This window comes from Vigna unguiculata, chromosome 8, assembly GCF_004118075.2.
Source record: "Vigna unguiculata cultivar IT97K-499-35 chromosome 8, ASM411807v1, whole genome shotgun sequence".
In the NCBI taxonomy this organism is placed as follows: domain Eukaryota; kingdom Viridiplantae; phylum Streptophyta; class Magnoliopsida; order Fabales; family Fabaceae; genus Vigna; species Vigna unguiculata.
In genome coordinates, this window is record NC_040286.1 from 3965349 (window position 1) to 3990801 (window position 25453).

Consider the following 25453-nt stretch of genomic DNA (forward strand, 5'->3'; position numbering starts at 1 on the left):
AAAAACAATGTGAAATGGAGTAATATTAACATTTAACGTCTATTTGTTTATAATTATTTATTGTAGCATATGATGAAAATGTAGGTAAATCTTGTGTTTGTATAAACTAATTTGAGAGGATTTAAAATGATAGTTTTGGAGGGATGGAAGAGATGGTGATATTTTTTAGAGTGAAAAAATTTGAGTGTAAATTCAGCTCACTTCTAACATAATTATCATTTTGTTTTTAATATTTTTCACTTTTTCACTTTTATCATAATCTATTTTATATTTATTATAATATTTTTTTATTTGAACATCACATAGAAAATGTTATCAATTTTCAAGGTAAACAATTTTCATTTAAATTTTTTTTGTCGATATATAAATCTTTTTAACAAAATTACTCCATTTAATTTATATTAATTTTAAATGATCATGTTTCAATTTAAAATAATTTCATAAAGACAAATTATTACTTAATGTTATTTAAACCAATTCTTTAAATTCTATTTCATCTTAATTTCTAAAAATCATATTTTAATTTAATATATTTTTATCAATATTTTTTTTTCGTTTTAAATTATATTATAATATAATTTACACCATTTACAATTTAATTTAAAATACTTTTATATACAATAAAAAAATATAATATTATGTTTTATCAATTAAATATTTTTTTAATATATTATAACTATCATATTACTTATTAGTTTTCATCAACTTTCCTCCCATGTATTTTTAAATTTCACAATCTTTCATTTAATTTAAACAATCCAATTTTCATCATTTTCGTTTTCCTTCAAATTACTCGAATTTATTCTTGAAAACAAATGTTGTTTTCAATGAATTTAATATTTGTGAGAGAGTGAGTGAGAATGACATACTTTTCATTTTTTTCCCTTGAAGAAATTTGTAGGTAAAGGAGAAAAAATATTTGAGGGAGGGAAATGAAGTTATATCTCTCCTAAAATAAGATGATTTAAGAGGATGAAAAATGCAATTATCAGACTTTTTTGAAATTTACATTCCTTTATCTATAATAAATAATAATAATGGAATATAAAATATAAAAAATAATATCATTGAAGAAAATGATACACCTAAATAAAACATTAATAAAAATTATAATGACAAAAAATTTAATTAATAATAACATTAATTTTTTATAATTTAATATTTAATTAAAAATATTTTTAACCAATTGCATTTTATTTTAAATTAGTTACATCTATTATTTTTTTATTTAAAAAAATCATTCAAATTTCATTTTAAATGAATTTTAACTAATTACATTTAACTTTTTATTAATTTTAACCATAAAAACAAATATACTTAATCTATTAAATTTAATTTTATCGGTTACATTCATTAAATTATTTGTAAATTTTTACAAAATTTTACTCCTAAATATTTTCATCTAAATCTCTTGAATCTCTTGATCCATGATTCTTTCTAAAATCATATATTCAACCCCTCCTCAAATCATTCGGTCAGAGAAGAACACAACCTAAATTTCAAAGCAAATATAAATAAAAACTTATAATTAAAATTAACTCCAAGGAATTAATTACCACCAAAGAGTAACCGACCACAATCGATGCCGTTAATTGCCATTGTCATAGAAAGAGATTCTAAAGGTCATAAACGTCATTCACTCGTTCTCAAAGATCATTTTGTGTGAAAAAAGGTGGGCCATGGAAACTTCACAACCGTCAAATTCACAAAAAGTGCCTCCACAATTTCTACCTTTTCCATTTTTACCCTCAAAAGATCGCTTTTGGGTTGAATCCTCCTTGACTACTCTTCTGTCCAAAGCATATTCCCCTCTCTTATTTAGTTCCCTTTTCCTTTCTCATTCTCTCTTATTTCCTTCAAACATAACAACAACGCCAATCTTCACGTCGCCACTCGCCAAAAGCCCAATCGCTTCGCATTCGATTATTCTCCGATCCCAATCAAACAGAACCTTTTCGTCTCTCTCCCTTTCCGTTTTCTCATTCCCCTCTCAAACGCCGCCGCCAGAACGCGCTTCGCAGGTTCTTCAACTGATCGCCGTCCTGCGTCGCGATGAATAACGATTTCGTTTGGCTGCCGTCGCTGTATTCGGATCCCGAGGTGTTCACCTATTTGGAGCCATTCGTGCTCCGCAATTCTCTGAGCTTGCGCTTCATGCATTCGCTGGCAAACAATCCCGGAAGTTTCGCGATCGGAGAGGCCTTCGGACACGTGTCGCGGTTCGCCGGCGCGTTTGTGGTGTGGCTCTCACGCGCCTCGAGTTTCAATGTCGCGTCTTCCCTGCGCGGTTCTCCTCCTCCTCTTCGGTTTGGTAGTGCGCAGGTTAAGGCCGTGGCGACGAATGTGAGTCTGTTCGGGTTTCCGTTTCGATCGAAGAGGAAATCGTTTGCGTCTGTGAAGTTGGGTAAGATATCGAGTTTGGCGATGAAGATGATTTGGAGTGAAACGAAGAGGCTTCGGTCGTTACCTATTCTGTCGCTGGCTGCTGCGTTGGTTCCACCTTTTCAAAACTTGTATGGAACATTATGAAAACTGAGATATTAATTTTATTGGTTTTCTGGGATATGTTAGATGAAATATGGTTAGAATTTAATTCAAATGCATGCTAATTATATTGCACCTAAATTACACGATCTGATGATGAGTTAAGATATTGTTGGATTTTATAGTAATAATTTTAAAATGATATCTAAGATGATTTGTAATTTATTCTATTCTTCAGTTTTTGAAATGTAAGTTTATTCTTCTTTTTTTTTTTTTTTTTTTTCATTTAGGTCATCGAAAGTTCTAGCCAGCCCATTGCAGAGTCCTGATATGCAAATGTATGGAACCATTGACCAAGTGCCCAAGGAGGTTGAATGCCAAGGGTGTCCGTTCCTATCGTATCTTGAGTTGAACCAAGCAAAACCTGCAGTTGAGCCTAAAACTGGCATTGAATTTCCCTTGGTTCTAGACAGTATATTTGCTGGAGAGAAGGATTTTGGCTTCAACTCTGAGGTTAAATATTTTGTTTGCAAAGTTCTCTTCTGGTTCATTTGGGCCTTCTGCTTTTTTGTATGTAGGGTTTTTTGTGTGCACCATGCAACTGCTTTAGACTTTTAGTCAAGAGTTTTTTGCTAGATTTTTTCATGATTGATGTCTAGTAGTGAAAAAATAAATGCTGGCTATCAAATACATGGGAACTGTTCAGGTAAATCTTTCCATAAAAACTTATAGGAGTAAGAAAGAAAAATAAAATAGACTTCTTTATAAGTAAAAGTTGGTTTATTAAAAATTAACTTCTGGAGAAGCTAATATGAGAAAACTTCCACAAATAAATTATAAATAAGCTAATTTTAGCTTATAGAGAAAACTTCATCATTGAACTAACTAAACTGAACCAATGAACCATGTGACAGTACATCCCAGTTGGAGGATGTGTAGCATTCTAACTTTTGGGATGAACAATGCATCTCATATTAATAAATATAAAGAACACTAATTGAAAAATGCAACTATTTATGCTGTAATCACAATTTGCTAACAAGAATGAAAATCTAAAATTCAATGCTGAATAGTAGTTTTAGTAGAACTTTCTTTAGACCTATTCTTATTCCCGTATCCCAATGGTTTATGACCCAAGAAACATGAATCTTGCTAGAACTATAAGTGAAATGGAGCTGAAATTTTTTTATTTGAAATAAGTTTCACTGGATTTATTGTTAGGTCTGTTGCCAGAGTAATCCCTGGTCACTTTACATTGAGGCTATGTAGGCCACCAAACAGCATTTTATTCTGATACTAATCAATCCTTAATGTAAGTCGTGACTCAGAAATAGAACAGGATTTTATAATTTGTTGGAAGAGGCCGAGGGTAAATGAAGGAAAATTTTGGGTTTATTTTCTGTAGAAATGAAAAGATGCAGGAAGAAGAAATGAGAAGGATGAAAATGACACTGCTATGATATCGTTTCTGGACTGACAGAGTGAATTGGAAAAGGATCTGAAACCATAGGTCACCAAACATCATTACATTGTGATACTAAACAATCGCAAATGTAAATCATGAATAAAAAATATAACAAGATTTGAAATAGAATTTTGAGAATGATTGAAATTGATTGGAAAATACTGAGGGAAAATGATGGAAAATTGTGGATATATATTCTGAGGAAAAATAAAGAAAATGCAGAAAGAAGAAAAGAAAAAAGATGAAAATGACAGTGCTATACTACGGTTTATAGAGAGGGAGGGTTAGAAGAAGGATCTGAAATTTATTGAGTCACTGACTGACTTATTATTGTGGAAATAACTGATTATCCACCAACTTCCATCCTGTAAGCCGAAACTCAACCATGAGCCACATGTGGTGATTTACGGAATAGGTTCTTGGGTGTAAGAGAATACATTATCTTTCAATTCCTTGTGTTATAAGTAGTATCCGAGAATTGTTAGTGGTGTGATCTGTTAATTTGTTTTAGTTTCTACTTTCCAGTTCCTTTTGAATTAATTTATTTGCCTATTATAGTATTACCACATGCTTTGGTTGAGATTCCATTTTTACCTAATGTTTTTTAGATAAACTGATCAATTAAATCTGCTTCAGGTCCTGGTTGGAACAGGATCCAGAACCATGAAAATTGTTAAAATCAAGTCACTGAAAGTCTATGCTTTTGGAGTTTGTAAGCTTTCTTGATTACTTGAATATTTTCTACTTCCTTTTGAACAGACAAAGCTTATTATTGGTGCTTCTTGTGTAACTCTTGGTCTTTTAACAGATATTCATCCATACTCCCTCTGTAAGAAATTGGGGCCAAAATATGCATCAATTTCTGCTGATGAACTGAATAACCAGCATGACTTCTACAGGGATCTTCTCAGGTCTCAAACATCATATCTTTGATAAATCTATAACATGTTATTGAGGAAAGATTGTTCTTATCAGTGATGACAACTAGTCATGCATTGATTATTACAAAGTACATAAGAAAGTTTATGAAGGTCTTTATGAACATTGTCGGTAATTTATAAAGCTAAGTTGATTTAATGAATTGGATATCCTGAAGCTGGATTTAGATAAGTATTATCTATTTCTATGCTTTGTTAACTTCAAGAAGCAATTGGTTGGTTTCATGTTTATGGTATTTAATCTTAATTTTGACGGAACTGTTCTGTTTTCTGCTATTGCAGGGAGGATATCAACATGACTGTTAGACTTGTTGTAAATTGCAGGGGTATGAAGATTAACAGTGTGAGAGAGTAAGTAATAGTTTTATCTTCTGAAAAGTGTGATTTGAAATTATATTTTCACAATTAGATTTGGCTTTCCTTCACTTTGTTTTTGAAGAAACATTCTCTTCTGTTTGTTTTCTGTTTCTTCTGTCTCTTATAAAATTGTCCAAATCTCAGTTTTGCATATTGCTATTGTACAAATCTCAGTTTTGCATATTGCTATTGTACAAGTCTCGTCGATGCATCAATACTGAGTAATTTTTTTCCTTTTCTCAGTAAGAATTTGCTGAACCGTGTTTGAATTAGAAATGAATTAGTTAATTTAGATTTGAGTAACTTTTGGGAATACTGGATGAAGTTTATAAAAGAGTCTGGTATGATTCTCTTCTAATTACAAAATTTTCATTTCTTCATAACCCAGATTACAAAAGAACAATAACCCCACAACTAACCTAATCGGATGACGACCATACAATTGTCATTATCAAGCTTTAGGAAATAAAAAGAATATTAAATAATTAAAATAACTTAGTCCATGCGATTTGATCTTTTTGGCCACTTAATTTTGGGCCTGAAGTCCATCCTACCAGGTGCTGCCTTAGTATAGAGATCTTAGGCTATACAGTTGATTACAGAAGTACATGGTAAAGCAACATGCTACTGATTTGTTTGTTATTTTTTATTGCAGTGCTTTTGAAAAATCACTTCGAGCTCGATTAGTAAAGGTACTCTATCTATGTAGGAAAATGATTTTTTTTTTTTTAGTTCTAATTTTAACGCCCTTTGAACCCCATTTTTTGTCAGACAAATCCTTCCACGGACTTTCATTGCCTAGAGACATTTGGTTCGTACTTCGTAGAGAATATCTCAATACCTTTGGTAAATAATTTATCAGTATGTTTCTTTTCTGCTTTACTAAATTGCTAATGATGTCAGGGTTACATTAAATATATTACAATGTTGCAGGGAACAGTAATTGAGTTCAAACAAACAGTTGATGGGCGTCTGATCACTAAAAGTGAGTTATATATGTCAACACGTATTTGACTTCTGAAAAAATGTTTATTTATGCTGCTTGCCTCTGGGCAGACGGTCATTAAACTCATCTTTTGTGTCTTTTCTCTGTGTTGTGTACTGAAAGTGTTCGTTTTACCTGTGCAGTTGGTGACAATCAGATAGGAAGTGTCCACAGCAAAGATTTGTGCCGTAAGTCATATTCAAATACCTGTGCCTGCAGTCCACCACTTTGAATTTATATTTCTTTTATCTTCAGTATGAATGAAACCGAGCTCATGATCTCATTTTAATTTATAGGGGCTTTCTTTGACATGTACATTGGAGATGTTCCTGTGAGCGAAGAAACTAAAAAAGAGATCGGCACGAACATAGCGAGTATCATTAGGAGGTGCTAAAAAGACTCGTTTTCTACCCAGTTGTTGTCCTACTTTTAGAAAGGACATTTGGACATGGGTAAATGGCATATACCCTTAACTTATAGTAGAAGCAGTGGTTTCTTGAAATTGATTTAAACCCGCTTTAAAAAGTCATTTTGCAGGCATTACTTCTCAAGCTTCGTCCTTCGAATCATAGAATAGAAGTCTTTAGGATAGCTTAAATTGGATTGTCACGGAAAATTCTCTGTTCCAATTGATTTTATCTTTATATTCATCGTCTCGATGCCCTTATCCCACGTGTTAGATGTACAGTCCTTATAGAGAATGAAAGGGAAAAAACGCTGATATAATCTTTTAGCCCCTTTGCTCAATCAAATAAGTGATGTCACCTTGCGTTCAACTAACATTTCCCGTTGATACAGATGACTTAGCACAAGGTTGATTTTATGGCTAGATAATGTCTCTTGTAATGTGTTATTGTTAAGTTATTATTACGTTGTTGAGGTGTAATATTTGGATTATTGTGTTTTACTCGTTTTCCCTATTTGTGGTGATTTGTCATTTTTAAATTAGGGTTTAGATTGGGTTGTGTTTTTTTTTTAATCGAAAGAAAAAATACATTAGAAATCAGCGAAGCCAATCTTGAAATGGAATTGTTTGGAGTGGAGGAGAAGGTCGTTGTCATTGCCAAACAAGGAAAGTATAAATTGTGTTGTCAATGAGTCACTTTATATGAGTTTACCAACATGAATGAATTGTGTTGAGTAGATGAAGAATTTGATATGCAACATGTGAGGTAAAGATGGGGTGCAGGAAGCAAGAAAGCCGATAGAGGGGTTGAGCTGAATTGGGGCTTGATGGAAGAAGAGGCGTTATTCAGCATGAGGACAATTGTGAAGACTTATGCCCAGGTAACATAACAATTTACCATTAGTTGATGAGATGAGCCACTGCTTCTAAGTGTGATTCAATTCCTTACTAATTTAGTCTCCCTTTCTCCTAAACAATGCAAAACCAAAACTTTTACATAGGTAATTTAAATTTATACTATGCCAACATTTTCTTTGTTAGATAAATAATTAAAATTTTAAATTTCAGTATAGTTGATTTTTGAATATTTAATAATTTAAAAATTCATGTTGGATAACATTTAACAACTAAAAAGTATATATATTTTGGCAAGAGTCTTTACTCATTTTTTGGATGACCTAATTAGAAAATCTAGCTATGCATCTGTGATCGCTTGTCTTTCGAATCATTACCATTCATATATTTAGTGTGCAATGTAATGTATGTGTTTATATTTTAAATAAATTATGTTAAAACCTATTTTAGATCTTTCACCAAACATGAAAATATTATAAATTTTCCAGTATATTTACGTTAAAACAGACACGCACTTTCAAAACATAGCCAAAAGTTGATCAAATTTACTTGCTTAATGCGGATTCAATTTCCACTAACAGCTAACTACATCTATTTATTTTATTTAAATTTTACAGTTGTAAATTAAATCTAGGATTACAGATTAATTTTCCAACTTTTAAATTTCATTTCCGTCATTTATTTCAATTTAATTTGACAAGGCTTGTTATTAGTGTTTTGTTTCCTTTCTTTATTATAATTCATAAAATAATTTAAAAATGAATTTGAAAAGCATTTTGTTGACTCGAAACGAAATCCAATAGATGAAAATGCAAGGTTTAGGAATAGAAAAGTGGGTGTAGGTTAACAGCAGCAGTATGCCCTATAAATAAAAGGTGGTAGGTGTTGTGTTGTTGAAAAATACTCATGCTCACTCCACACCTCCAACACGTGTTGGAAACCAAATGAAAATGAAATCACATGAAATGAAGAAATGACGTGTATTCTCTCTCCTTCACCTTCCTAATTTCTTTTATTTTTAACAGTATTTTTTCTCCACCATTAACTCATTTTAATAAATATATTTCATAACATTCATATTTTAAATTTACCATCTTAATCATGACGCGGCGCATGTTATAATACACAATTAACTTGTAACTCATATTTCAAACTTAATGTATCTTTTATATAAAAACTTTTTATATTATTAATCTACCTGTTTCAAAATTATACTTTAGAAGCAGTTATACCAACGTAAATTATACTAATAGGATAGTTTCAATAATTTTTTATTTACTGTTTTATAATTTGACCGTGTAATTATAATCACATTAAATTAATAGTATACAGATTAAAAGAACAACAATAACATAATAATTAATAATATATAATATATTTAAAATGCATACCCTAAAATGTAAAACTTCTATTCTCTTGAAAGTTCATTTCATTAGGTGTCAAAATTTTTCTTTATCTTAGGAATCATTTAATTTGTAGAAATGTGGACCCCACCTCACTTTTATTGTTGTGGATAAGCTTCAACTCTCACCACCTTATCTCATTCCTACGTCACTACATCCAACGTTGTACTATATTCCACAAATAATAAAAAGAATATAGAATTAAATTTCTAAAATAAATAAAAAAAATTGAAATTTTGGTACGTGCTTTTCAAACAAGAATTTCCTTGTTTTGGAAGGAATAGATTCTTGAGTTTCTTCTTGTTTTGTATATTTATTGAATCTCTGTTTCCTCGTAATGCATGGACCAGACTTGTTCCATGGAGTGAAGTTTCTTCCAACAATAATACTCGAACTATATTTTTTTATGGGTTCAGAGAAAATAAATAAGATACATGAATTTCTTTTCCTAAAAGTAAATAAATAGTTAAAATTTTCTGTTTAAAAATAATAAAAGAATATTTTGAGGTTCGTTATTTTTTAAATATATTTTATTTTCATTTTAATTTCAATTACTTTGACTTATTTCATTCTCTCTATATATACATATATTTATATCCTACCGACCAAAAACTAAATGGTATTTATTCTACACATTATTTGTAATTCCAAATTAGTATGGAGATATGTAATGTGCTTTGATAGCATTTAAGTTTATAAAAATTTCTTATAATAGTAAAAAAACTTCTGTCCCTTTTCCAAACAGTGGAATTTATTTATTTTTTTAACAAAATCCTTTTCAAGGTTTTTTCAAAGTATTTTAAAAAATTATTTCATGAAGTTATATCTTTTCACGCAAATTGCCAAGTTTTGAAACTTTCTTCGTTCAAAATGGATGTTATGATACATTAAACAATACATTGTTTGTGATAAAAACACAAATAATTTATCTTCTCCTTTGTATTTTATGTCTATGCACAAAATGTAAAAAAAAAAAATCATATTTATGAATATACTCTCCGTTTTCTTACTGCAATTTCTTCATGCCTACTTTTCTTTTCGATAAAGAAATGTTTTTTTTTTAGATATAAGAGTTTGAAAATTCTATATTTATGTTTCTTCTAGATAATTTTCAAATTTGCAAAATGTGCTAAATAGTTTATCATGTTTGAATGATATTCTTATATTAAAAACACCCATTGACATGTCAAAATAACATCTAATGAATAATTTGAACTAAATGGCATTAGAAATAACACTAATTAAATTCAATTAGCACTATTATGCATAAGTTACGTACAATTAATAGTATTAATTTTTAGAAAACGTATCAAAAACAGTAATTGACATTTTATTACTACCTTAAATTGTAAGTAAAAGTTACCCAAAATCTTAAACTACAATTTCATAAAATTTATAATTTATTTTATGTTAAGAACACAATTAATGTACAAGAAAATATTTTATTGGTAACAAATCCTAGTGATTAAAAGTTATTAGCCATTGTGGTATCAAATTTAGTTACCGATTAAAAAATAAGAAAAAATTATTAGTTATTATCATAAATAAAAAACTATAATCGGTCTCTAGTCAGTAATTAAATAAAGGTTAATTTAGAAAAAAATTCATTTTACAGCAAAAATCAAGTTGATAATATTTAGTGACTAATTTTCTTTAGTATTTAAAATCTTGGTAGGTAAATTTAGTAATCAACTATAATTTTTATTCATAATAATAATTATTTAAGTAATCCATAATTTTTTATTTTGTAATTTGATATCTAAATTAGTCATTATAATAACTAATAATTTTTAGTCACTAAAATTAGTTGTTAATAAAACATTTGTTGCAATAGTATAATACAAATTTCAATAATATATATATATATATATATATATATATATATATATATTATCCTTATATCGTAGTTAGAGTGAATGGTAAGCATAATTAAACTTTAACTTTGAAATTATTTCACACACTTATTTATCATATATAATCACGCGTTCGAACAATAATAATATCACAAAGTACTTTAAAATCAGTGATATATTTGATTTAAAATTTTAATTTGGTTTTCATGAAGTGAAAAAGAACCTTATTGTTTACAACTAAAAAAAACAAACCGATGACAGAATTTCAAATACAAAATTAGATAATTACTTTTAAATATATTTTTCATCAAAATAAAATCTGGTTACAATTTGATATAATCCTCAGCAATCTGAATCAATTTTTTTATTAATTTTGTTTTAACAATTTCAAATTTTCGATTGAATTTATTAATACACACTGTCTGTAAATAAATCCTTCCATCTTTTAATTTTTAATATGCTATTTTATCTTTCGTATTTTCTTTGCAAAATATGAGTTTCATATTCACAGATCCACATATATTTAAGTATTTTAACAATACTATAAAATGAACGGGTTAAATTTAGAACTTAATTAGTCCAAAACAAACACGATAAAGGCATGAAAAATATAAAATTGGATAAAAAATTATGAAGTTTTTAAAATACGAAAATTAAAGTCAGGTAGTGAATCCTTAACGATTTATGATAAAAAAAAATATTATAAAGAAAAAGGTGTTTGACTTTGTAGATAAGAGGCTTATAAAGCCGTTGAGCTCAAATTCACAGCTCATTTCCAAGTAAGAAAAAAAAAGAAAAAGAAAAAAGTGAAAACGTTTTGTTTATCTTGAAATGGAAGAAGAGGATAAGGCCAAGTAATCTTAAAAATAAATACGAAAAACCAAAACAATTCATACAACGTTGTTCCAAACCTTATCCACAACATTTTTAACCTTAAAAAAAAAAAAAAAAAGAAACACGTAAGATTCTAGAAGCCAATTACCTTTTCAGTTTTTCTTGCCGAAATTATAAATACGCCAACAAATCTATAAAGATCGCTATGTCGTGTGCTTGTGCCTATCCATTCCATTTCCAACTCATTCTTTCTCTTTCTTTTTGTTGGGTTGGGTTTCTTCTTCTTTGTTTCTCTTTGGGGAGTTCATGATGATCACACGCGCCGTATTGTTGGACGCGCCGGCGGGAGGAGCAGCGGAGGAGGAGTGTAGTACGTCGTCGTCGATCGGGAGGAACAGCGACGAGTCGTCGGAGAGATCTGTGGAGGGAGGAGAAAACGAGGTGGAAAGTTCCTACCGTGGACCTTTGCATGCTATGGAAACCTTGGAAGAGGTTCTTCCAATAAGGTAAAACTACATACCCATGTTCCTTTTTTTCTTTTTTGATCACTGCACGTTTTGCTTCCAATGAACTTAGATTTAGATCCTTCTCTTTTATTTGCATATTATTAGTGTCTTTTTTTTTTTGTTAAGTAGATTCATTTGTATGGTTATTGCTTTCTTTTCTGAGAGGATAAGCATCCACCCAAATCGGAGTGGGAATATGAGAGATGGGAAGGAAGAAAAAAGAAATAGAGAATAGTGATCTATGTAAGAAAATAAGAAATAAGAGACAAATATATTAAGGTGAAGGTGATTATTTTTCTTTTTCTAGGAGTTGGAAATGTTATTTTTTGTGGGAATGTTTTCTTCTTTGTCCACGGATTTTCTGCCTCTTTGAGTGTTGAATTTGAATCTGTCTTCACGGAAATTCAGTTATAAAGTTGTTGTATATAAGATTTGAAATAGTGTTCTAAGAACACTTTAGATCAGTTGTAGTTGTCCTAAAATTTAGGTATAAAAGGAAAAAGTTATTGGGGATATGTGGTGTGTGGATATGGCTAAATTGACGAAATTATTTATTTGTGGAAAGTCCATTTTCTTAGGTACTAGAGATCAAACATTCCCTCAACATAGCTGCTGCTTTGAAACAACTTTTTAATGTGAGTTTGTGTTATTTGTAATGATGTTTGGAATTGATGAGCAGGAGAAGCATCTCAAAGTTTTATAATGGGAAGTCAAAGTCATTCAGCACCCTGGCTGATGCTGCATCTTCGCCCTCAGTGAAAGACATTGCAAAGCCGGAGAATGCTTATAGCAGGAGGCGTAGAAGTTTTATGGCATTGAATCATGTTTTGGAGAAGAATAGAAGCTACCCTCTAAGATTTAGTGGTGCTGGCATTTGCAAGAGACCAATCAGTTTGAGTAGAAGCACTCTGGCTCTTGCTGTTGCCATCAATAACTCTGAGAGCAGTAGTAGTAGCATTACGAGTGAAGACTCCGGTTCTAGCTCAAACTCCATACAATTACTACCCCCTCTTCATCCCAGAAATACAGTGGTTTCTGCTGCATACCCATCTTCTCCTTCGCTACAAAATCTCTCTTCCTGGAGATCATTTTCCGTCGCTGATCTACAGCAGCATTGCGCCATTGCTGCAACCATGAAGATTTCAAGTGCCTCCTCCATCGGAAATAAAACAGCCCATCCATCATAAACATGATAACAGCTGTGTTAATCATTACTATTTAGGTTATTTTTATTTGAATCAATATCGTGCTCTCCTATTTGTTGGCGGAAGCAACTTGTCTTTGCGTACGATATCTTCAAACTAACTTCAGTAGGATATGATATGGATTGCCTTCAGAGCACCAACACTTTGGTAATAATGGTAAATTAACAGCATTGGCAGCGGGGCATAAATATTTAAAAGTAGGTTGTACACCACCACAAATTTGCATCTTTTATTAATAAACCATGCAGCATTTTGGCAAGAACAACTAAAAAAATTGGACAGATATAAAGCACTACAAGATAAAGGATGGATTAACCTTGCATGTTTCTTATACAGGAAGTAAAACTGAGAAAGGAACTAAATAGTTTAACCATAGAAAAAATAATTGTGCTAGTCTGTCACTCGCTGCCATATTACGCAACAATCAAACAAAAACCAAAACAATGATCATGTCCATTCCAATTGGAATGAAATCAAGGTATCACAAAAGGTTTAATTAGTGGCACGAAATGTCCGCACCATGCTTCAAAACACAAAGAAATTGCTCAAGGTGAAGCTAAATTTAGAACTCGAATGGGCAACATTAAATGGTGTTAATATTTACATGAATGAATGAAATTTAATTTTGGCCATGACCTAGTTACAATTGCATACCTACATAGAATACAACATGAAAATCAATAATAAATATACCTTAAGTGGGTGGGCGGCAAAATAATAGAGGCTTGCAGGGGTAATTACAAAAACATTGGTTGAAGTGTGTAATTTAGAGGGGGGGATTTCAATCACTCATCTATCTCTGGCATCATATACAGCAAGCGCACACTGTAACAATAAATCTGATGACAACCAAGATACTGTCCATGTGAGAAAACTTGTGTTTCCAATGCAGATACCGTATTAGCATTGTCATCAAAATCCAGAGACCATCTATTGAACTAAACTGTCAAGCGTAGACCGCTTACTTCTGATCTGAAATAAGAAACTGAGCACAGGAATATTCGGACACGAATTCTGGAAGATGAATCTCATCAAGATCTATGGCAGGGATAGCCATATCTATGTCTTCGGCAGAGAAAGGAATGCTGCAGCCAAAAAAATAAGATTAAATAAGACAAAGGAATCACAAACGGTCGGTCGCCGTGACTCTTGAGATACAAAATACAGTTCCTTATTACTAATTTGGTGCAATTTTAAATTTCCATTTCACCCGAATATGCACGACCTATATGCAGGTTTACATATTTATGATTTTTTTAGATGAGTGGAGTAGTGCAAATTTATCCATTTATTTTATTTTTTAAGTTGTAGGTGTGGTCAATATTTCCCTCTTTCTGAATAAAGTCCATATTTCCCCTCTTTCTCTCTCCCCAACATGCCACATCTGCATTTTGTTATTAGATTATTCTTCACGAGATCAAACATAGGAAATGTCTAAGAGCCAGTAAGCATTAGATATTGGCATCCATGACTGTCAGTACTCAATCGAAAATTCTAAATACCAGACAAATTTTTTGGGTTATTCAGCACGAAGTAAAAATGCAACCGACCGAACTGCAAAGTACACCGGATAAGAATTATGCTGCTTGAAGCTTCATATCACAATAGAATAGCTGGTAAAAAAAGAAGTATCCATGTTTATAAGAAAAACGTAAAAAAAGACCTTGCTTTTTCGGTATTATAATTTTGATTTAAAAAAACTGGAATAAGACTCAGAAGTCCAATTCAAGTAAGAACAGGCCAGAAAGACAGAAGCATGGAAACCACTCGTATTGATTCATACAAAAATCATATGTTAAAACTACAAGTGAAAAGAACTTCGATGGAAAAAGGTAGTGTACCTCAGATCATCATCCAATAGGAAAGAATTTGAGGTCAGGTTCTGATTGTCCTTGCTGACAATTTCTCTCATTTCACCAACCACCTGTTTACCATATATTGTTCAGAACTCTAAAGAAACTACAATAGTAGTTGTCCTTTGAATCAATTAAGAACAAAACTTGCCTCATTGGACACACTTTGGGTTCTATACTTGTCATCCCAGTACATTGTACTGATTCGATAGATTTGCCTCACTGTCAATGCCTGAAGAAGAAATGCATTAGCTTAATTTCTTATATGCATAGACGAACTGTATATCAAGAATTTTGTATTCAAATCCTTACACATGCAGGACCATGAACATATTCTAATGATCCATAAATAAAAGAAAGAAATAAGGAATGTCTTCATAGCATATGACTCGGTAATATATCCAATTAATTTTAGTCCTACAACAGCAATTACTACATACATCTGAAAGGTTCTAACATATGTATAAGATTCCAACGCTAACAAATGGGATAGTAGGAAGATCTTTGCAATAAATGAAACCAAATATGCTCCCTCAACAGTTGAAGGAAGGCCATTAACTGTTTGTGCCATATTCTTAGAACAGTTAAACCTGACACGTGCTGCTTATGAAGATACTTTCATAATTGTCTCAAAAAGAAAACTTTCAACAAATAAATGTATTACTATTAATGATTGAGAAAATTTAGTTCTTTTCTCCAGTTACTGTATATGTTAGAAGAGAGGAAATTGGTAGGAGAGAGAGGGTGGTAGAGGAAATTGGACAGAGTAAGAAGATAAAAAGGAGTGCACCTTGAAGTGTCAGTAGCACTATCCTCGTTCTTTCATCACTGAGTGATCTCAAGAAATGTGTAAATACATTTGTTTTTGGCATTCTCAACGTGAGTATAACAGGGAAAGAATCTTTGTGCAAATTCACAAAAAGTAATCTATTTTCAGTTTCCTATCATATTAATATAGGTTTCCATATCATCAAATTTCTTTTATCCCAACTCGCATGTAAGGTGTTTCACCTACACATTTAATCATTAGTAATAACTGAGTTAGATATTGGTTTTTTTTAGACTACACTGGGCATCTTTTTATGTTTCGTAAGTTGAATAAGGTTTTCTAGTCAAAGTAAATGTTCCTAGACTTAAGGAAAATGTATCTCAATTAGTTTTTTTGTTACTGCAAGTATTGTAAATATATATATATATTTTAACTGGCAGCCATATTGAGAATAATATTGATCAATTTTATTTCAACTCATACATTCTTTCTCTTTCAGAATTTTATTCCCGCTGATTTGCTACCTGCCTTTATTCTGTAAAACAACAATGTGGCCGAAGAACATCGTGATTGTAACACAATTACGTCTTGAATGATAACTAAAAAAAATTGATACAGGAAAGACGGAAGTCGGATGAATAGCATTGCAACAACAGATTTTAGAGAATATGATAATCATACTGGGCAGTCTGATAAAATAACAATCTTACCGGACAAAGATCTTGCCGAATTTCAATTAAAGATTTCTTTCTTTTCTGATGTATTACCTGCATAATTCAAACAAAGGAAAGTATATATAAGCGATAGCAGCTCCGTTTGACAACATTCAAGTCCAACCAAAGTAGGACAGTTTTTATACCAAGAACCCAACAGCTTGCCGTATGTAATTGAGCTCATGCCAGGATGTCCCTGCATACTGCATTTCACCAGTACTTAGTAACCCATTAAGCTAAAATTTCAAAAGGTATAAACAATCTCAATCTACCTCTTCCTTTGCATTCACTATCCATTTCTCCAGTTCTGCTAGACCAGACTTCACATATTCACCATTTGAGAAAGTGCAACATTCCCGACGCAAAAGAAGACTAAAAAGTGATGGAATTTAAAAAAAAATGAAAAAGCTGAACAAAGGGAAAAATAAGAAACAAAGTAAATTAGTGACTTTAAGCTACAAGAACAATCATGGTTTTTACCTGTTGAAGAGTGTAATATTGATGAAGGAAAACACCTGGGTAACTAGTTTACGGATGAAGAAGGATGGCACCTGAACAAGTAAATTTTAGGCATAACATGTTAGATATCGTGAATGGTTGAAACTTATTAATATTAATAGAACAGTTATATCCATAACCACATAAATCATCAATTATCTGTACTCCAAAAATTACTACATATGTTCCAAAGCAAAAAATCAACATGTAGAATACATCAAATGCCATAGACTGTAATCAAGCATAAAATGTCACCATGGTAATAAGTACAACTAGATTAAATTAGGTTTAAAGCCCACCTTTTAATATGGTATTAGAGCCATTTAATCATGACAAAATTTGTTATTTGTTGAACCTATAGAGCCATTTAAATAAATATCTAGTCTCAAACTTAATATGTGTACATCTCGGCATGAGGGAGATGTAGATGAATTGGACATCCCATAAATTTACAAGTCAAAATCTCACCTTACAAGCCGGTTTCATAGGATTGAATTAGGCTTAAAATCCACTTCTTAATATTAATGCTTAGAAATCCTTTGTATTTCGATTCAACTACCATGAATTTACTACTTAAAATAAATACTTCAAAGCTTTAGTTGATCAAACAGTTGTAATAACTCTGTTAAGATGTAGTACACTAAGTTATCACAATGTATTCCCAACTTCCCATCATTCCGTTTTCATTTTTCCATTCTCTCTTGATTCACTTTTCTTGGATGTAAGAACTTACTTTATAATCTACATACAAAACCACCAAGCAATCCTATGGTTTATGCATCACTTATTTGCAGTCATGGTGTGGTGAACTCAACAAATAGCTAGTCACTCTGATCATTCTATTGTCATTTTTCCATTCTATTACTAGGAAATAGGAATTTACTCTATTCTCTGTCATGGTATGATGGACCCAAGATGTGACTCGTGATTTTGTAAGGTCTTCAGTTTGCACCCTTAAAAATCAGTACTATTATGGCTCCTGCTAAACTTACATCTTGAACAGCAATATCAGTCTTTTATTCAAATTGCAACATGTAATTTCCTTGTATACTTTCTTCCTCAATAGATATGCAGGAAATGACAAAAAATAAAATATAGATTATAAAACGGCAGTAGAAAACATAAAGGGGGACCACAAGTGAGGTGCAAATAGGGATATCAAAAAAATTTGTACCCACGGATATCTGCAGATAAAACCCGCAACGGTTAGAAAACGGATATCAAAAATGGATACCGGCTACCCGCAAGTACGGATATTTTTGATACCCGCATGTTAACGAAACGGATACGGGTATCATAGTATCCGTACTCATGGATAACCGTACTCGCTAAACTTACACCCCTTGACATTCTTCCCTTGACATTCTTCTCTTTCCTTTCGTTGAAATTGAGCATATACATCAAACCTTAAATAGACAATAACGTTTATGGTATGCTTGTTGTCAAACGATGGAATCAAAATAAGAATACTTGGCACGTGGCAATTGAGGTTTATTATTTGTTTATTTTTCAGGAATCAAAATCGGAGAAAGTTGGTTTGTCGATCAAAACACTAATTAAAGAATTTCCATTCAACGTCATCTTATATTTACTTTTACAATTATTTGGACTTGTATCAACTTGAGTTTATTTGAACTTTATTTCAAATTTATGACTCATGTATTTTATTTTATTTGAATTTATGATTAAATATTTGTTTTTTAAATAATTTTGCAAATACTCGCTGGTACCTGTAGATACCTACGGATATGAAAAAAAATAGGCGGGTACCCGCATAACAGATACCCGACAGATATGGGTACAGGTACGAGGCAGAGCAGGTAGGGCACGGCAGAGTTATAACCCGTATCCTACCCGCCCCATTGACATCTCTAGGTGCAAACCTCACCTTACAAACCGATTTTGTGAGATTGAATTAGGTTTAAAACTCACTTCTAACAAAACACATTAACAAAGTCAAAAAACATTGAAACAATATAAAACGTACATGATTTCCACATAGTTTGCTCATGAGAGAATCCAAAAATTTGACAATGTTATCCCACTGACCACCAGATGATTGTTGAATCCCACCAGGAGACCTAGACGATTTTGCCCCTTGCACTCCTCGTCCTGTTTTGGGTGACTAACCAAAAATAAATAAATTATAAAATTAAACATAAACAAGCATCAACAAAGGTAGAATAGTTAAATAAAAAAGATTTGATAATTAAAAAATGTAAAATGGTGCAAGATTTTAAGGCTAAACTATGTTCGAAGTTTGTTAATGTCTTGTAGAATACTTTGTAAAGTTGTTATTTTGTTTTAACATGTCAAACATACAGGGCACGTACGACTTAAATACTTTGCAGTGTTATAATTATTGTAAAAAAGTAATTGATCGCATATAATCAAGAATATATATATATATATGGTATTTTTGTTTTTGTATCTTTGTTATTAGAGAATATCAAATCTCCTCTATTTATGGTATTGATTCATTCTTCTCCATATAAATATTAAAGCAACAAAGTTTGTTGAACAAACTTAGTTAGAAACATTAAAGCAACAAAATCTGGATCAATGCAGCAGTCTCAAACATTAAAGCAATTCAAACTGACTCCAGAAACAACAAAGTTTGTTTAACAAACTTAGTTAGAAACTTTGATAGCTCCCTCTTTCTCATACAAAGAAAAAGGTGTTTGAGAAACTGCCATGGAATTATATTCACTTCATGATATGACCACAAGAACCCAGAATAAAGCACAAATTCAACAACCGACAAGGTAGTTTAGCCAGAAATAACATCTCCAAAGCTAATGACTATAAGCAAAGAGTAAGAAATGTCACCTGAATACATGATCCCAGCAGTGGAGAGAGTTCTTTTTTCAAATTGTCACGCAACAGACCAAAAATCTTCTCTACACAAGCAGTTAGCTGTTGTTTAAAAAGTATAGCAGGATATCTTGCCTCCACATGTGACACACCATCATCATACCCAATAAACTGCAACGGAGATTTTGATCCCTAGAAATACCACCAAAACTAAAATCAGGGGAAGATACAAAAACAAACAGGGAACTAATGAAAACCAACGTAAAATGACAACCAATAAGCTTCCCAGATTTTAGTTTCAATTTTCTCCCATTATCGAAATAAGAAAAAGACCAATGTAAAAGCTTCCTTTCATTATTTATATCTACATTTATGTCCAGCTTAGTAACAAAGCACTTGAGAAATGAGAGGGAATAAAGAAATATCTTTTTAATTACATGCTGATTACATTCTCAACTCCTTTTTTTACAACAATCACATTCTCGTAAAAAAGAACATAAAATGTACCAGAATAAATATATAGATTCTAGGAATACTTTTATTCTAATAATCCCTTGTTTATAACACTATCCCTCAAGTTGGAATATTAATCATTCCCCAACTTACCTACAAGATCTGGGAATGTGCCATGAGAAAGACCCTTAGTGAAGATGTATGCTAATTGAAGTTCAACAGGGATATAGATTGTAACCACTAGACCACGGTTAAAATTCTTTTATGAAACGTCTATCAATTTCAATATATTTGGTCCTTTCAAATTTTTCCTGCACTATGAGTAATACTCATGATGGACTTGTTATTATAGTACAATTGTGAAGGGATGTCAACCTTTATTTTAAGGTCATTTAATTTGGTCTTCATCTAAAGTCCTTCCAACACACCTTAAGCAAGGGCTGGAAATTTAGCTCCTGCACTCGAACGAAATACCTTATATTTTTTTGCCCAAAAATATAAAATACCTAAAGGTATCAGTAACAAAACCTTGATGGCTTGCACTGGTATACATCTTCAAGGTCAAAGTATCTTCTTTCCTCCTAAGGAGTAATTGCTTCCGAGAGCTTGACTTCAAGTACTAAAATTTGTCAATTCCTTACATACATCATACTCTTGAATAATGAATAAACTAGCTTAAACTGAGCAGTATTGAGTGATGATTCAGTTCTTTAAGCAACTGTTTGAGCCAATTGAACTCACATTTGGCAAAGGCCATAACCCTATATTCTACTTATGCACTAGATCTTGCTACTATTGTATCTCTCTTGCTTTACCAGGAAATCAAATTGTCACAATAAAGACATAATATTCAGAGGTGGATCTCTTGTCAGATAAAGATCCAGCTCAATCTACATCTGAATAGCCCACAACATTAGTGTGATTATTGTGACCATATATCAAACCTTCTCCAGGGGCACCTTTAATACACTTCAGAATGCAAAAAATTGCATTCTTGTACAAGGAGAATTTAAAAATTGGCTTACCATACTGACGGTAAAGTAAATGTCAATACGTGTAATTGCGAGATATTCAATTTTCCAACCAGTCTTTTGCATTTCTCAGGATCCACCAATGGCTCCCCTTGACTAGATAGAAGCTTGGAATTGGGATCCATGGGTGAGTCAATGGGTTTGGAATTCATTAGTCCAATTTCCATTAAAATATTTTATGCATACTTCCTTTGAAAGGAGAATTCCATTGTTGGATTGTACCACCTCAATTCCTAAGAAACTTCAGTTTGCCAAGGTATTTCATTTGAAAATGATGACACTGATGTTGTTTTATCTAAAGTATGCTACTATGATCACTACTGTAAGAATGTTATCAACATATTTTACCAAGTAAATACATCCAACAAGTGTGCTAATAAAACACCGAATGATCAACTTCACATTTGGTCATACCAATTATTAGACAATGTTCCTAATTGCAGTGGATTACAATGTTATCAACATATTTTACCAAGTAAATACATCCAACAAGTGTGCTAATAAAACACCGAATGATCAACTTCACATTTGGTCATACCAATTATTAGACAATGTTCCTAATCGCAGTGGACACCGGAGGAAAAAGGAGCTCGGAGATAGAGCAAAGGGGCACAGAGTGGATCGGAACCTTAAACTATTGATACTATATAGAATTGTATATGTTCTGAATTATTGTGTGTATAATGCAGACCACACAATATTTATTTATACTATTTAATATATAATCAATTACAATAAAGACACGTAATAATTAGGAATCAATCACCCTAATTTACGAGATTATGAATTGGTTGATTTTCTAAAAATCTATAACCTATGATTATATTCTAACAGACAACAAATAGAAAACCTTAGGTTTGACCTTCAACCACGTTAGAAATGGAGAACCAGTGGTTAGAAGAAAGACAAGGATGTCTGATGCTGCGTGACATCCACGCATTGAGCAGCAGAGAATGAATAGTGCGCACATGGAGCAGAATCTGATTTTGGGACCGGTGAGGGAGGTCATCGTCTAGAGAGACGCTCAAGATTCAAGAAATTTGTGACGGCAGCCGACAACCAACAGCAAAAAGATGGTGGATACTATGCTAGAAAATACTGAGATCAACAAAGCGGAATTAACCCCCTCAAATATCAACTTCAAGTAAATAAAAGAGACAACATTTTAGAGGGCTCGATCATGCCTCTCTTTTGTCTTATATGTATATTGATAGAAGTCTGATACAATGAGGGAATAGCAAAGATAAAAAGCCAGAACTAGCATCCTAGATGTAGAGCTAGGTATAGCTCATAGGTACATCATGAAACGGTTTTCCAATACAACTACTTTCTACCTATATTTAATACCTATTCTAACAATCTGCAACTTTATCTTTAAGCATTTATACATATATATAAGCTGCAAATTAATCCTTGTAAAGTATCCATAATCCTTGTAAAGCTACATTCCTGCTACATCAGCCACTTTGCACCGTCAAATCTAGTTACACTGCTCGAAGTTAAATCTCAAGTCGCAGGTCGCCTACCTTTTCTATACAATTTTAATCCACTGCAGTCCACAATTTAGTCAAAACGAAATGCAACTTAAACTAAGTGGATCAACACCCACGTAGTCACAGAAAATTACATATAGTGGAAGTAATACACAAAATTCAAATTTTCAGCAAGATAACTCACATGTCCAGTCCGGCTGATTAAACCAGATGATCCAGGATAACGCTGAGCAGTGGCAGTTAAAAAACCATTTGACCGTAAGTTCCTCTGTAAAAGGCATAGAAGCGCAGAGGTATTGGACAGCCAATATGGCAGGATAATGTCATCCTCCCTAACCTGATGCAGAATGCACTCGGATAAGTTTCATAAAATAATTACACATCCTACATATTGAATACAGGACTATAAATGAAAAAATACGCAATAGAAATATGACCAAATTCTAAGTATGATGAGACAAGCAACACAACATAATAGACAGCAAGTTTTAAGAATAAAAGCACAAAATTTACCTTTAGAATCTCATTTATGCCTTCGATGATTGAATCAAAAATGGTTGTGCGCTCATTTTCAAATGAATGCCAATGAAGCAGACATTTATATATAATACGAGCAGCAATAGGTTTACCATTTTTAAATCCCAAATTTTCTTTTATACACTTGGAGAGGAATTCATAGTTATCCTGCAAAACATAAAGTATCTATCAGCTTAAGGTGCACAATTATATAGTGAGAAACATGTTGCAGACACTAGTTTATTACGGAGATTAGTAAAGACTTTTTCACCTTCATTGTGGATAATTTTTTATTCTGTTTCTGTATTTTCATCCAAGTCAATTGACTTATTACATTTTTCAAACATAGGTAATATGACTCTGCCTTGTCACTGAACTTCTCTGTCAAAAGGATGGCAAAAACACTGAATTTACCAGGACCAATAGTAATTTTTCCAACAACAAAAATCAAATCCACAATAACCAGTAAAGTAGGATTGGAGCAGGCACTTCTTAATGAAATTTTTGGAAGTGATATCCATTTTCCACATCATAATCAAATTTTGCTTCCGTTCAATTGCAACAACTAAAAAATGACCTTTAAGTAGAAATTTCTACAACTACAATACCCCAATACTAAACTGATCCCGCCCAAGAAATATTTTTTACCCCTTTCTCACACCTGCATGTTCAGCTATTTGTTCTCACAACTCTAACGCTAGCTCTCCATTAAAGTTTTCTTGTTTCAATAAAATGGTAGTGTAAAAGGATTCCAATGTTAATTGTCATCCCAACTATGTTTGCACAACAATTGACAACAATCATATGTAGTACCCCAATCAATAAATAAAGGAGAGAAAAAAAAAAGTGGGGGACTTTTCCTTCTTTTCTTTTAGATTGAGCATAGACTGAAATAGAAGGATGCCAAATCTAAAGGTGTAAAATTTACGCCAGAACAGAAATTAAACAAGATCTACCTGGTGTTTCTCTGCTGTTAGCTTAGATCGACGAGAGTCTGACAAGCCTAGTGTAAAAGGAGCAATAAGTTTTGTGGGTGTGGGTGACTCCTGAATAAGAGCATATTAAAATAATTATGACTCTGGTTAGTGATTATTTCTGAAAGAGGGAGATGAGAAAGTAGGAGCTTACAAATATGGTCTTTCGATCAGTGCGAGAGGTAATCGCACTTGAGTATTTCTGTACCAGAAATAAAATAAGTAAATAAATTCTAAGACAGTTATTAAAGAAGATATTTACCGAAAAATGAAACATGGTCATAAGAAATGAATAACAAAAGTAAAAGACAAAACAAACTTACTTCTGACACTGACTTGGCAAAACCTGGGCGGTTACTCTTAAGAGGGGTACTTAAGGCTTTCTGACGAAGCACATGATTTTCATTTTCTAAACTCTTTAACTTTTCCTCAAGCCTACATTGAATACAGTCAGAAAAATAATTATCAACTAGGATTACAGGAATACGTGTAATATCATGCATTAACTAAATCATATTGCAGAATCAAAAACAGGGAAAAGAAAAGGCACTTTTTTTCATTTTGCTCGAGTTGAGAACACTTATGTTCAAACTCCCTCAGTTTCTCCATGGTTTCATCCCGGCCTTTCTGAGCATTCATAAGCTCAAGCTCTAAGGTCCTGTACTTCCTTTCAAATGCATCCAATGAAACCTAGAAATCCAAGAAAGGGAAATGAATCATACTATATAACTAAATTTACAAGAGAAAATAAGCAAACGCACAAGTTCATGAAAGAAGATATTTCTCATTATTAAATATTGATTTTTTTCCTTATTATGTATACCTTCTTCCTTACAAATAACAATATAATGTGTACACAACACACAATTACAAGCAATCCTTTCAATATAGATAGAAGTTAAATTCCACAACAAGGATAAAGGGTGGGCCTTTGCATTGTCCATGTTTCATGCCCAAAGGGTTATTGGAATTAACGGGCATGTTAGATGAAAAACAAAGATTAAGTATTCACCAAACAGCTTAAGATATACGGATAAGTTGTTCATAA

The 25453-nt window shown here is 32.1% G+C and overlaps 3 protein-coding genes across 9 annotated transcripts in view; 2 read left to right on the plus strand and 1 right to left on the minus strand.

Moving 5' to 3' along the window:
- The first annotated feature begins 1811 nt into the window (after positions 1 to 1811).
- Positions 1812 to 7136, plus strand: LOC114195344 (fatty-acid-binding protein 2). Its single transcript, XM_028085772.1, has 10 exons — positions 1812 to 2513; positions 2775 to 2997; positions 4586 to 4661; positions 4758 to 4860; positions 5170 to 5238; positions 5900 to 5936; positions 6016 to 6090; positions 6178 to 6229; positions 6373 to 6417; positions 6526 to 7136. Exons 1-10 carry the CDS (start codon positions 2053 to 2055, stop codon positions 6621 to 6623), a joined length of 1239 nt encoding a protein of 412 aa, XP_027941573.1. The 5' UTR covers positions 1812 to 2052; the 3' UTR covers positions 6624 to 7136.
- Positions 7137 to 11774: 4638 nt separating this feature from the next.
- Positions 11775 to 13445, plus strand: LOC114194664. The gene is made up of 2 exons (XM_028085023.1): positions 11775 to 12086; positions 12766 to 13445. Exons 1-2 carry the CDS (start codon positions 11887 to 11889, stop codon positions 13271 to 13273), a joined length of 708 nt encoding a protein of 235 aa, XP_027940824.1. The 5' UTR covers positions 11775 to 11886; the 3' UTR covers positions 13274 to 13445.
- A 387-nt stretch (positions 13446 to 13832) lies between these two features.
- Positions 13833 to 25453, minus strand: part of LOC114194662 (myosin-15-like) — a 28500-nt gene continuing 16879 nt past the window's right edge. For 3 of the 7 annotated variants that reach the window (XM_028085018.1, XM_028085020.1, XM_028085022.1), the window contains 15 exons: positions 24956 to 25095; positions 24729 to 24840; positions 24560 to 24607; positions 24388 to 24477; positions 23429 to 23599; positions 23100 to 23252; positions 19954 to 20130; positions 19112 to 19249; positions 17107 to 17177; positions 16899 to 16998; positions 16773 to 16829; positions 16624 to 16680; positions 15296 to 15376; positions 15133 to 15215; positions 13833 to 14376 (listed from right to left, as the gene is read on the minus strand). In XM_028085018.1, the coding sequence (XP_027940819.1) occupies positions 14253 to 14376; positions 15133 to 15215; positions 15296 to 15376; positions 16624 to 16680; positions 16773 to 16829; positions 16899 to 16998; positions 17107 to 17177; positions 19112 to 19249; positions 19954 to 20130; positions 23100 to 23252; positions 23429 to 23599; positions 24388 to 24477; positions 24560 to 24607; positions 24729 to 24840; positions 24956 to 25095 (1602 nt within the window). In that variant the 3' untranslated portion in view covers positions 13833 to 14252. Of the gene's footprint in view, positions 14377 to 14793; positions 14905 to 15132; positions 15216 to 15295; positions 15377 to 16623; positions 16681 to 16769; positions 16830 to 16898; positions 16999 to 17106; positions 17178 to 19111; positions 19250 to 19953; positions 20131 to 22587; positions 22972 to 23099; positions 23253 to 23428; positions 23600 to 24387; positions 24478 to 24559; positions 24608 to 24728; positions 24841 to 24955; positions 25096 to 25453 lie in introns of those variants that run through there. The other 4 variants (XM_028085019.1, XR_003606410.1, XR_003606411.1 and 1 more) reach the window with 4 other exon arrangements.